Source organism: Halichoeres trimaculatus, unplaced genomic scaffold (assembly GCF_033239565.1).
Source record: "Halichoeres trimaculatus isolate MK-OKI-2021-1 unplaced genomic scaffold, fHalTri1.1 fHalTri1_scaffold_16, whole genome shotgun sequence".
Classification (NCBI taxonomy): Eukaryota; Metazoa; Chordata; class Actinopteri; order Labriformes; family Labridae; genus Halichoeres; species Halichoeres trimaculatus.
In genome coordinates, this window is record NW_027437194.1 from 26,625,115 (window position 1) to 26,638,733 (window position 13,619).

The 13,619-nt window shown below is 42.8% G+C and overlaps 1 protein-coding gene across 4 annotated transcripts in view; it reads right to left on the minus strand.

Annotated features, from left to right (window-relative positions):
• Positions 1-7,886, minus strand: part of kcnn2 (potassium calcium-activated channel subfamily N member 2) — a 36,005-nt gene extending 28,119 nt beyond the window's left edge. For 3 of the 4 annotated variants that reach the window (XM_074690731.1, XM_074690727.1, XM_074690729.1), the window contains exons 1-2: positions 6,968-7,886; positions 6,501-6,596 (exon numbers count right to left, since the gene is read on the minus strand). In XM_074690731.1, coding sequence (XP_074546832.1) covers positions 6,501-6,596; positions 6,968-7,786 — 915 coding nt within the window. In that variant the 5' untranslated portion in view covers positions 7,787-7,886. The remainder of the gene's footprint in view (positions 1-6,500; positions 6,597-6,967) is intronic. The other variant, XM_074690728.1, reaches the window with a different exon arrangement.
• Between the last annotated feature and the right edge of the window lie 5,733 nt (positions 7,887-13,619).

Sequence of the window (13,619 nt, forward strand, 5' to 3'; positions counted from 1 at the left end):
GTGCACATCAAAGACAAAAGGCCCCCTCAAAGCATTTTGCATCAGTTTGAGAAAACTCAGCAGAACTGTCATCACGAGGTAACACGACACGGCAATGGCCTCAACACAGATGCCCCTCGGCAAAGCGCCTTTGATGTGAGAGGAAGAGAAAACTCTTAAATAATGTCAGTTTCTGTCTGTTTTTAGGAATGAGGTGAACTCATCAACCATCACGGTGAGAACAGGAGGATGTCGCAGCTTTGACAATGACAAATCAAAGTCACGAAGCAGCCACACACTCTAACCTCTCCATTTCCTTTTGTACTGTACCGTAAGTAGCTGCCTGCCAGCACAGCAAACTCAACCCAACTAAAAAGTCTAAAAATTACTCGGGCAAAACGCCAGCTGTCAACAAAAGACATCAGTGGGCCCCAATCAGGCCGATAACACTTCAAGGAGAAGTTTAAAGTGAAACAGCATCATACGGCCAAAGAGGGATTAGACGGACTTCTCCTAATTGTAGATTGTTGGAACAAATCTGAGGACATGCATCCCTCGCTGGTACAACACTGGTCTCAGCGGGTCAAACATCACAGCAGATGTAACCCTAAACACCCAATGACAGCTGGTGTCCAACATCCATCCTGCCTGACCTGACCTTTGCAGTCTGCACTTGTCAAAACTTTCTGTTGTTACACCCGCTAAAAATGAGAGGGCACAGTCTTTACCCAGTCTGACAAGTAAATCAGTTTTAAGGGGCGAGAAGTGGTTGGAAAACATTTCATCATCCTGACTTATTCTCTACATCTGACAGGCATCTGTGGGTACACATGGATGTGCATGTGTAATCAGTTTCTCTGCAGGATCCACGTTTTACACAAGGAAAAGATGAACTTTCACATAAATAACTCTGACAATTACATAACGCTGCAGGAGGAGACATGACAAATATGAAGAGAGGGTCACAAAGCAGGGAGGAGCGGTCAAATTCTATGTCAGACAGCAATTACTCAACACACCTTTTTTTTTTTTTTTTTTTTCAAGGTCTATTTGTTAGAAGTGGAGCACAGCCTGGAGGAAACAGTCGTATAAGTACTGAGAAAATTACTCAACCGACGCCGTTGGAGTGCTGATTTTCAAAGAGGAATTTCACCTATTTTACAGTCAAGTCTGTAACAGTCTCGAGGGGATTACAGCAGCATATTGAAAATGGTGACTCGTGGCCTCAGAGAGAGCTGAGCAATATCTGATAGACTGCCCGAGGTGATGTCACTGGAGACGGTCTGAGCTCTGCAAATTTAAGGATGAAAATTAAGAAATAATTCCAAAAACAGGAGTCAGGAAAAAGCTTCACCTGCTCCTTATACATACAGACTACAGGCTACAGGCTAGCAGCGCAAGGATATGATAGCTGCAGATATCTGTTACACAACCATAGGGACTGTGTAAAATTGTTTAAAAATAGTTATATACAGACTTTTTGTTTTATTTTTCCTGAGAGAGCTGCTGTAAATCTGATAATTTTCAGTTAAAGCTGAGGACTACAAGCGTTTGAATTTTAAAAAAAGGAATCATCGCGCTAATGTCACTAGGCGACAGTGTTGGGCAAATTACCAAATTACTTAAAAGTAATAAGTTATAGTTTTTTGTTACTTTCCCAAAAAATTAACTGAATTAGGAACTAAATTACTTCTTTTAATAAATTTAATAAGCTTTTTTTTTTTTTTTTTTTTTTTTAGACTTTCATTTGTGAAAGAATTCAGTTTTTGAGCAGGTTTTGCTCTGGGACATAATGTCCACATGTCTGTTCTTGCCTTTTACATCTATGACATTAAAGTGGTGTCTGTTCACTCCCATCTTGAAAACGCTAGTTTTAACCCCACAGACTGTCCTGCACCTGGCTGAGCAAGCCAGGTTGGATCACAACTCTCCTGATTTAAGAGGGATTCTCCTGCTTTTTTACCCTGTCTCTGGCTCCACCCCTGGCTCATAATTTCCCCAGATTAACCCCTTATTTTTAAGTCTGGTCCTATCATCTCTGATATTTTTTTCAAGTCAAACCAAGTCAGCTACTTGTGCCTTACATTTGAGCCTGTAAGAGGATTCACCCCTCTACCTCGAGTTGGTTTGATCCAAAAATGCTGCAGGAGATCCTCTCTGAATGCAGGTTACACAGACACACACAGGTGGCTGTGTGATATTTGTTGATGAAAAGTTTACTTTAGCATCAGCTCTTTGTTTAAGTCTAGTCAATATGATTGTTCTCATCATTACTTGTGTGTCTGCTGCTTTTCCCACAATTTTTTTGCATTATATATCTTGTACCTGGCCGAGCGAGCCAGGTTGGATAAATAGTAACGTGTTTTAACTCACTTCTGTAACAGTAATGGCGTTGTAGTGTTTGAAATAGTATTCAATTCGATTACCCGCTACTGGAAAAAAATAATGGCATTAGTTTTAACGTTGTTATTCCCAACACTGCTTGCTGATGGGTTTCATGCACCACTGGGAACCAGGACCCAGGTGCTCATTTGGTGCAAGTGCTAGCACTCAGTTGGTCCTAAACTTGTTCTCTTTCAAAAAACTGGTTTGGTTTTCCATCAGCAAGGAACCAAGTTGAAGGTTCATCATTGCGTCACCAATAAACGTCACTGCTGTTTACCGAAGGACAATTGTGCCATACCGAAGCCCACAAAGCAACAATGGAGGGGCTCAATGTATGCATGCACTACTGCTTCAGTTTCACCTCCATTTCAAGTTTTGAATGAGGAACTCAAACAAAAAGTTGACGCTTGCTAAGCACCAGTTCTTAGAACTTTGAGCCGGCGCTTTGTTGGTGAAAAACAAAGAACTGGTGCCTGGTGAAGTCAGGCAGTAGCCTGGAACTAGCACTAGCACTAGCTCTGTCGAAAAGGGTTATGTAAGGTTAGACGCCCAAGTGGCCGAACCTGGAGCCTCCTGTTTCCTGCTTTATCCACTTTCCTGATCCTTCAGATTAAGAGCTTGAAATAACTTTTAAAAGACAAAAAATTCTTAATTTTTAGTTTAAGGATTAGAATCTGTTCCATCTACACCAACACCAGCTGCACTAAGCTAACAACTAGCAAGAAACACTTGAATCTCTCACCAAACAGCTTGAGTTAAGTTTTTGTTGTTGTATGTTCAAAGACCTAAGGACAGACAGATTATTTGAAACAGAAAGGTATGAATCTTTTGCAGTTAAGGCACAGGTAAAGCAGGTTTACAGCTTCTGGAGAGAACTGCAGCATGTCTGAAAAAGGTTGAAACGGGCCTTTTTGTGGCTTTAGAAGAAGCAGAACCAGAGCTGATGAACAGCCTCGGGTGAAGTGAGTCACTCTGTGAGCTGAGGATTGAATGTGAAGAAATCATTTAGAGAAGAAAAACTGTCAGGGCAACGTCTGAAACATTTACAGCCTGCTCCTTTATCCAGCTATACCAGCAGGTTTTTGTAGCTAACAACCGCACGATGTACGTGGTGCTGTGGGTAACTCAGGTTCAGAATACTGCACAGACAGACAGTGTGGCCTGAGTAACTCTGTTTCAGACTTGTGTAACTTGAGTCAGTGAGGTTTGGGCTGAGCACTTCAAGTCTGAAAACGAAGAAAGAATTAAATTGCACGGCTATAAAAAAAAAAAAGTAAAGCCTGCTCCTGATGCGTTTATGCTGCAACTGTAGACGGCATAAGCCTTCACACCCAGACACCTCAGCAGCAGTTAGTCTGAGGGTAAAGCAGGTCTAACAGCAGCATATGTGAAACATAAAAAGGTGATGTCATTGAGTCAACATCACACCTCAAACTCAAAGTGTGTCAATGAGAAAAATCCATCAGTGTATCCTTCTTCTTATCCTGCTCATTAAAGTTTTATCTGCTGCAACTGGGATGATTTTTCTGAAGTCGGACCAACCTGCTCGCTGTTTCAAACTACGTAGGAATAATATGCTGCAAGTAACGTCACTTGAGTCAGAATCAATCAGAGGAGACAGGCGTCTCTACCTCTGAAGCATGTTGCTCATCTCTGCAAGGAGCAAGCAACTGGAGGCTGCATCTGCAGCCATAAGCATAACACTGTCATATCTCTGACCAAATGGTGCGTGGTTATGTTGCATTGTGGGTAATGCAGGTGCCAGGTTGGATAGAAAGGATGTTGGATCGCTTCATTAATTTTACACCTTGGAAAAAAAACGTCTTTTTCAGGTGCAGGAAGCAAGGTGGAAACACATATTTCCAGAGCCACCGTGGGCACATGTGGAGTCATTAGTGAGATAAATGTAGAATTAATTTGTCTGAGTGTGTGTGTATGTGTGTGTGAATGCAAGCACATATGTCAGTCTGCAGGAACCGAGTAATGACAGACTAGCAACGACAGGCACAAAAGCCCCTCAGGCTGGGAAGGGAAGGAGCAGCTGGTGTGGTGGAAGCTGAAGTATAAACACGAGGAACTGCATTTAAAGAGTCAGACAGAGTCAGTTTACAGGAAGTGGCTGATAGTTTGTTCCAAAGGGGGGACTTGATGAATTATCAGACAGACTTTAAATCAACTCACACAAAATCGCAGGCAGGGAGTGAAAGACTGCAGTGACATGATGTTTCTGATTCATTTAGAGGCTTCAGGATCTGGATAAAGTGTTTATAAATCAGCGTGAAAGGAGGATATGAAGCAAGAAGTGCATCGCAGTAATCAAGTCGGGGGAAACAATTGCTTTAATAAAGTTTTCTGAGTCAGCAGAGGAGGATATTTCCTCTTTTTTCGTGAGCAGAGCTATCCAGGGTGAAAAATGTTGGAGGTATTGACGTGACTGTCGGAGGAGTCTGGATCAAAGAGGTTTGAAACAAACGTCCTGTGAGGTAAATGTGCAGCTACTGACAATTAAAGGAATGAAAGGGAAAGCTTGTTTTAGAGCTAAAATTAAAACTACTTGAGCTGGAGTGCAGGGAATGAAAGGATATTGCTTCGCAGCTATTTCATGTTTGAGGAGGTGGATTCAGGGTCTTTGAGCGTGCTATCAGCGCCATATTCATCGATACAAACGTGGAGCTGTATCACAGAATACTGCAGATAGAGTGACTGAAAGCATGTGGTGCACTTCATTGTAAACAAGGACCATGCACATAAATACCTAACCTGACAAGCAATTCAACACAACGTGCTACAACGCTCTAAGCAGAAACCTGCTGTGATGAAAAATGCACCCTCACATCACATTACTCACAAACAAAGCGCTCCATTTGTTAGCGCGAGAGAAAAGTTTGGACTAGCAGGAGGTTAAAAGTCTCTGTTTATGAATTAAATAATTCACGCTGGATTAGAGGAAGAGGCGAGGAGGCCGAGGGGAGGAGGGATAAATGTGATACTTTCATGCAAACTTGTAATTTACAAACAGCAACCGGAGAAGTGTCTGCAGGGGAAATGGAAACACTTGTGTTATGCATTGAAATATGGTAATGCTGTGTGTGCATTTCTCTCATCCCTCATAAAGAAAGGTTTACAATGAGACATCTGAAGGGGGCAACACATTTTACTGTCAGGCTATTTCAATGAGTGATTCTCCCCTGAGACCTGAGAGCATTGTAAATACCAACAAGGCTGATTGATATACTGAAGATAATACAAAAGCTAAAAGGATTTGTCCAACTTAATACCTTTCTCTTACTAAGACCTTTTCGACATTTGGAACGAGATTAGGTGAAAAAAAGAAGCTGGATCAGCTTTTAACATTTAGCCAAAGGCATCTGAGAAAAAAAAAAATCACAATCTAGTGTAAAAGGAAATCCATTAACATGATTAAACATGCTGTGGTTTCACTTCGCAGAGAATGCACAAGCTGCGATTCTTTACAAGCAGTTTCCTTTTAAGTTGATTTCATTTGGAAAAAAAAAAAAAAAAAAAAACAAGAAAAAGGGGGGGTTGGAGGAAAGGAAGCATCTGAAGCATGAAAGCTTCCTGGCAACATGCATCTCACCCTGCAGAAACCATTAATTCTGTCAGTTCCATAAAGACACAAGTGCTGAAGAGCGCAGGAAAACTGGAAAGTAATGCAACAATGCTCTGAGGCAAGGTCATAAAACTGTCCGAGTGTTGGAACGCCAGGAGGTGTGTGTGTGAATGTGTGTGTGCGTGTGTGTGTGGGGTGGGGGCTCACAATCTATATTCACCCAGTGAGCCTGGGACGAGTTACTAAATCTCATAAAAATGTATAATGAACTGTTAATGTGTGGGGTTAAAAGATTAGCAGACTCCTCTGATAACCACAACAGTTGTTCATGCAATCACAGGATGTGCAGGTTTGGAAAAAAGAGGAATGATGTTAAAAAAGTTCCAAATTTGTCATCCTGCAAATGAACACCTCAACAAAAACTTCAAATGTGGAAAACTTCCTGATCACAGAATGTTATATGTGAGATGCATTAACTGGATGAGATGAGACATTAACCATTATTACAGGCTGCTGAGGCTTCAAAACCAAAAGTTAAAGAGTAACAAAGGAGTTTGTACATTACCTGTATCTCTCTCGCATGGTATATGATAATCAGCCCCAGGAGAATGATTGTAGAAAGGCTTATCAGGCATTTTAGAGCTAATGAATACAGGGACTCCTGGAAAAGAGCGACAACACTAAAGCCCAACAACACACAACATCATGACATCAAACACATCCAAGCTTTAAAAAAGCAGGCATTCATTAAAACATGTGTGAAACAATCAGGAGAGAGAACATGCGAGTTATAATTAAGCTGACAAATTGTGACATGTGATATCTTTTTGTTCAGAGGGGATCCCCTTCATAGCTGGACAGCAGTGGGCCTGTTGGCCTGCGTGTGACAGTGTGACTACATGGGACACTTTGCAGACAGCCACGACTTCTCCTCCTCTATGTCACTTTTAAAACACAAGTTTCCTCCTAATCCAAGGGGATTTCTTCCCACTAAATCAACTCCTAACAGCTCAGTTTGGAAAAAATACGCACCTTTCCATAGGCTCCCCACGAGAGTTCAGTCTCTATAACCATAACAACGATCCCAAACATCCCAAAGATTAAAGCATAGTCGCTGAGCCGCTTCCTCTTCTCAAACAGGGCCCTCCTGTGTCCGAGCTTTTCCCCAATGTTCTGGTTCTTCTTTTTCCCCGATTTGCCGCCGCTGTGGCCGCAGCCTCCCCCTCCGTCCCCCGATGCGTAAGGCATCAGGGTGGTGGAATTATTCTCCGGCTTGGATACTAAAGTGTCCGACGCATCTGCGGCGGAGATGGGCTGCAAAGGCTGGGACTCGGAATCAAACTCGTGTATGTTTCTGCGGGACGAGCTCAAGTTGCTCAGCGGCCGCATTACGCCGCCGTTGTATCTGCAGCTGCTCATGGCTATTTCATTGTAGGAGTTACTGTCTTTGTGGCTGCTGCCCAGGCTGCCCCGCTGCCGACCGCGGCACTGCTGCTGCTGCTGCTGCTGCTGCTGATGGTGAGGAGGATGATGATGATTCCTGGTTGAACTACCATGACTAGAGGGTGTGAACTCGCAGACGCTGTACTGACAACCTTGCCTCGAAGACGTTTCCGAAGGTGTCCTTAAAGTTCCCACAGTGGTCGGCGACGTCCCGCGGAAGACGAGGCTTTTCCTCGCCTCACAGGTGCAGTTATTGCAGGTGCAGCAGTGCTCGTGCTGCTGCTGCTGCTGCTGCTGCTGCTGCTTGCTGATCCGATCCTCGCGCCCGCAGTAGTGCTGGTACTTACAGTGCTGGAGCTGCTGCTGCTCTGGGAAGAAATCGTTCTGCAGCTGCAATGGGGTTTCCATGTCAGTGCTGCTGTTTAAAGCAGCAGTCGGGTACCACAGAGCCCCCGACAAAGGGCGTTGTGGTACTTACGGCAGGACGGAGCCGCGGCATGAATAGACCCATTTCGGCTCCGGTAGAATGTGAGCGGAGCCTCCGATTGGGTAGAGGGGACCAAAACAACTGGCTCGACGTCATGAAAAGGTTGCAACTGAGCTGCGAAGTCCAGCCTTAATCATCAAGATTAAATGAATCTACTTTGAATTTAGACTTTTTTAAAGTTTGGGTCATTTACCTGCACTTTTACACCTGCAACGACCTCAACTTTGCTCGCAGGGATGTAAACTTCTCCCTGAAACTCATAGAAGAGTTGTAGGAGTATAAATTAAACCACATTAAAGAAGTTCCCCCTCCTCCCAACACTTGTGAGACACACACCTGACACACGCCCCACCTTTAGTGGTCTAATTTAGCTTTTCATTCACCTGCCAGGCCTTTCTCCCCATGCATTGACCTCGCAAGAAACACACGCAGCTCGCTGTCACAGCTGATTTACAAGCCTACTCCTGTTTCCATTCACCTCATTTGCGGCTAAACACGTGACCACACGCGGCCTGTGGCACCTGAACGTCCGTGGGCTCGTGTCTGAAGCCACAGATTGATGTGACCGCTGGTGGCTGCTTTATTAATGGAGCAGAAGAGTTATGTCACCCTAAGGAAATACAGCCCAGCTGGCTGAGACTGAGCAGCAGTGAAGGCATAAAGCAAAGGCTGAAACCCAATCATCTACACACCCCGGTGTGGAAGCAGCAACACATTCAGTCTCGGGGCTGTTAGGATACACTGGAGTGATGCTTTAGGAGGAATTAAAGTCAGAGCTGCAGACTCGATTCTCTTGCTCTTATTAAAATGAAGCCATAAAGTTTTGTCTTTTTCTTCCTCTGTGGCATCAGCGCCAAAGAGTCCAACTAATGAATCCACAAAGTTACTTAAGGTGAGATCTACATTTGAAGAAAAAAACTCTCTCATTCTTCAGAAATACTCACTTCTATTTCTAATATGAATTATGAAGGTGGAGCTGTCCACGGTGCTGAAAGCCACTCCATCACACGCTAACTTTCAGCACCGCGGACAGCTCCACTCGCTCATTGATCACTACCAACCCTTTAATAAAACAATCCGTCTGCCCAGGATCGCAATGCGCACTTACTCCTGATTGGCTGCAGCTGCCATGTGATACCTCCCACCTTTTCGAGGCGGAAGCTTCTTTTTTTCTCTGTGTGTGTGTGTGCGTGGGTTTGTGTGTGTGTGTGTGTGTGTGGAAACCAGTGAATGAAGACAGTCTGCATAAATTCAAGCCTCATATCGGCAACAGGAAGGGTACAGTACCATATCAGGGCAATAAAATAGGCTTGTTATTATTCTGTGGGACATAGTCTGAGGAGAACTGGACTAGTTCAGTTAAATGGCAATGTAAACCCACGTGGTGTTTGCATCGTTAATTTTCATTTATCTTGATAAAAATCCCCTCACAGAAGTATCTCTCTCTCTCTCTCTCTCTCTCTCTCTCTATCTATCTATCTCTATCTCTCTATCTCTCTATCTATCTATCTATCTATCTATCTATCTATCTATCTATCTATCTATCTAATACATTTCTATTAAATGTATTATAACTGACATGTGGAAATAACCAGTCTTGGCTGCTGTTAATGTTACTATTAATTCAAAGAGATGCCAAGGTGTATCAAACATTTAACTTTCCACTCATAAAATATAGAATACAAATCAATACATCTCAATTATTCATGACTAGAGTATTTACAAACCAATCATAGCCCTGCTCAGGCTCTACTGTCAGGCCAACCCTTAAAGCTGTCCCACGAGAGTCCCTCTAGTTGATTTTTCATCCCGTTGGAGATTTATTATCACGCCACTATAATTAGCAGGAGTGCATTTATATTAGTCGTGATCATATTATTCATTCATGTACAGTGTTATTGTCTGTGAAACTGATTAATGCTCCCTCTGGTGGTTTAAGTGACATGTCAGTGTGCATCAGGAGCCAAAGTACATGGAGAAGAGTTGAAGGAGGGGCAGGATACAAATTTGTTTTGCTTACCTGTGCAAATTGACAGTCTGGTAAACTTTGTGCCATTCTGGATGAAATCAGTTTAAGACTGAGATAAATGGTGCTTCAGATCACATAGAGATAAAAGTCACTCATGAACCAGTTCAGAGCAGAAAAGATATTTAGGTTTGAAAATCTCTTGAACTTCGTTGGAGCAGGTCTTACTGACAATCTGAAGTTAATTGCCCAAACGTGACTCCAATACTGCATGTATCTGAGGTAAAAGCATCAGTGTTATATTTATATATTCTATAAAGCATGAACAGAGAAATCTATCCCAGGTGAAGCCAAAACTGTTAGAGCTCCTCCTCTGACTGGTCCCAAGACTCGTCTCTACCATTATTGCCAATTTCCCGTCCAAAGAACCAGGTGCTTGTTCTGTGCAAGTGCTAGTGTTAAGTTGGTTCTCATTAAGTTCTTCCTAAGTATCAGTTTGGTTTGCCATTACCAAGGAGCCAAGTTGGAGCCAAGTCAGTGTGTCACGGTAAAACGTCAGTATGTCATTGCATACGTAACCATTTACCCAAAGATGCTAACTCCATAGGGAGGCCCACAAAGCAACAATGGAGGAGCTCATCATTTGCATGCATTGTTGCTTTCAAGTCATTTTTTCTGGCTTTTTTATGCCTTTAATTAATGAGGATAGGACAGTGACTTGGATTTGATGCCAGGCCAACCACTTGAGGGCAAACCTTATGGGGTGCGACCCAGACCCCTTGGTCATCAACACCCCCTAGGCTCTACTTTTTAAATAAAATGCCTGTTTTACACTACTAGTTGTTGGTTGCAGTAACCTGGCTCCCGGCCCCTGACATAGTTGATGCTTTGCGGAGAGTTGGTGCTAGCTAAGCACCATTTTTATGACCTGGTGCTGGTGCTTTGTCAGTGCAAACTAAAAGAACAGCTGCTAATTCAGGCACTGGCCTGCAACTAGCACCAGCCTGAAACACTGAGTAAATATATTTTTCTTCAATACACTCTCTGTCAAAGCTGTTAGTAGCTTCATGCTGACTTTTATGCAAGTATAAGTTGTCAGAGGACTTTGGTTTAAAAAATTATGAATCCAATGTGGAATTGTCAAAAACTGCAGTTCCTGGAGCCTCCACTTGAGGCCTGCTGCAAAGGCACAAGAAAGCACATACACACCCATTAAAGAGAGCAGATCCCTACAGCAGAAATAAACCAGTTTAAAGGCTGGTTTCACGAAACAACCTATTTCTCTATCAGCACACAGTGAACGGAGGATGACTCTTCATGACTCATTATTTCAAACTGATTCGTTTTGCCCATAGATGGGCCTGGCTGACTAAACCGAAAGGCCAGCAAACTGAAACTGTCTGCAAAAAGGCTTAATTTCCCAACCACTTTGCCTCATCCTAACTCAAACTGAGTTAGATTGACTCTTTTTTTTTCCCCCAGTATGGCCCCAGTTAACAATTGGGGGCCATGTGTTTTACACTGCATGCTCCTGCACCGCTTCACTGCACAGCTCCATGTGCTGATCTTCTGGACTGTGTCTGGACCGCCCTGAAAAGTGGGTAGAGAGCGTGTGGTGGGGTCTGAAGCAGAGTGAGCAGCCTGCTTATGTCGGACAGAAACAGACGCTGCAGACGCGCAGCAGTCACTTTGTGGTGTCCTCTGGGTGAAGGTCCATTACAGTGAGATGAAGAACACCAACAGCACCCTTGACCTCAATATGTTCTTCCTCAGAGTTATGGCCGTTCTTTAGCAACCCTCTCACTGTGATCCTCCTTTACGAAGACACACCTTTCAGGGAGTGTTTCACATCAGAGACATCAGAAAAAACTTAGGTGGAAAGTTTGTTTTTTATAACCTGCAATGGACATTAGCAGATTTTGATTTATTTTATTTTTTTTAAGTTTTCTCCTTTCTTAAACTAGTGCGGTGTAATATATTATTGCTCCATTTCAAACATAACCTCACCTCAGAATGATGATTACAAAAATACTCTTGAAATATATGTATTTAAAAAAACAAAGACCTTGAAGTTTGCAGAAAGTTGTTTCTCTAAACTCAAATTCAGGCGTTTTTCATGCTCGTAGCTGTAGAATAACACGTTCAGAGGTTTTATGTAAGTACAGTCACGTTTGTTTCGTCACTTTTGTTGTATAGCGGTGCCTTGGAGGTGTTTCAGCTCTGAAAGTTATCAATATGTCTGCAACAATGTCAGCATGACAAATTCCTCTACATTCATTATTAAGAGAAACGTTGGTTGTTCGGAGGACATTGATTGCTTTTTAATTCCCATGGTGATAAAATGATAAATTGCTTTGCGTTGTTTTTCTTATACACAGAGCTTTCATTTTTGAGTTTTCAATAACTTTACTTTTAGTCCTCAGATGACTTTGGCGCCACGGATGAAACAAATAAAAGCACAGCGAGAGTGAGAAGAAATTGTGTTAAATGTTAATTTATGCTGTGACGTAAAACAATTAATGAGGGGTGAACAGTTCATGTTTCAAAGTTTAGTGACCTCAACTTTCCAGTGAACTAGAAGTGACAATAATTGACTTTTAAAAAGTTCTTCTTAAAGCTTACAGTCAGATCTGGATCAGGTCTCAGTTATACTGCTGTCGGCTCAGACTGATAGGTGGTTTCCCCCTCTGCTCTCTCTGTCTGTCACTAACTTTAAATCTTGATGTCACATTTAAATTACTGACCATAGATAGAAGTGTGATGGGAGCTCCTGAGCTCTCTTTTCTTGTAGGCTCTTCTGGACTGTGCTGCAGACTACCTGCAGCTGTGGACCTGCCAGACTCCAGCTGCTGCGGCTATTAACAGACTCTCCATCATCATCACTGCTACAACTCCAACATTAAGTTTCAGACTCGCTCCATCTCTTTCTCCATCTCCCTCTCTCGTCTTCTGCTTGAGGTTTCTGTCTGTTAAGGGAAGTTTTTCCTCTCCACTGTAACTTACTAAAGTTACTATTACCAAAGTCTCTCTGCCCAGGGTGGGTTAAAGGGGCTGTGAGGAGTTTGAAAGTGATCTTGAAAAAGTCTCCCTTCTAGATATATGCTTGATCCTAAACCACACTTTAAAATGAGATTATCAGTACCAATATTGCTAGTTACAGGTTATTTTAAATTGCTACCTTTTAGCTTCCTGATTGTGTTGAGAAGGACTGGATTGATTTACGGCACGTCTTGGTCTTTATGACAACACCACGCCAGCTGACGAATTTTAGTCGAGAGAAGAGATATCTGTGTTTTTCTCTGCTGAAAACAATTTCTGTGATTAATTTAGTAGCGATGGTGGACACTGGAGCCTAACTGTCAGACAGAAAAAGGACAGAAGAGCAGAAGAAAGCTAAATGGGAGAGTGATAGAGCATGAGCTACAGGCTAAAGAATAAGCTAAAGGCTAACACAGGGGCTAAACTGTTTATGCTAATGTCCATTCCAACCCACAGTCAGCAGTTATTCTGCAGTGGTCTGTTCAAACTTGAGAGTCTATCAATAAAATGAAGAGTGAGGTTACGTTAGCTCTGATTGGTAGATGACTGGCAGGACAGAACCAGGATTTACTAACGTTACACATTACAGACATGTCTTAGAGCACTGGGCTGCCAAGTGAGCTAAATATAGACGACTACTAAACTACTTACAAACTGACAGTGTTTACTTGTTGTCACATTAGCCTACAGATCCGTCGGAACACTAGGCTGCTGATAGCACTACATATAGTCGACTGCTACAATGTTTG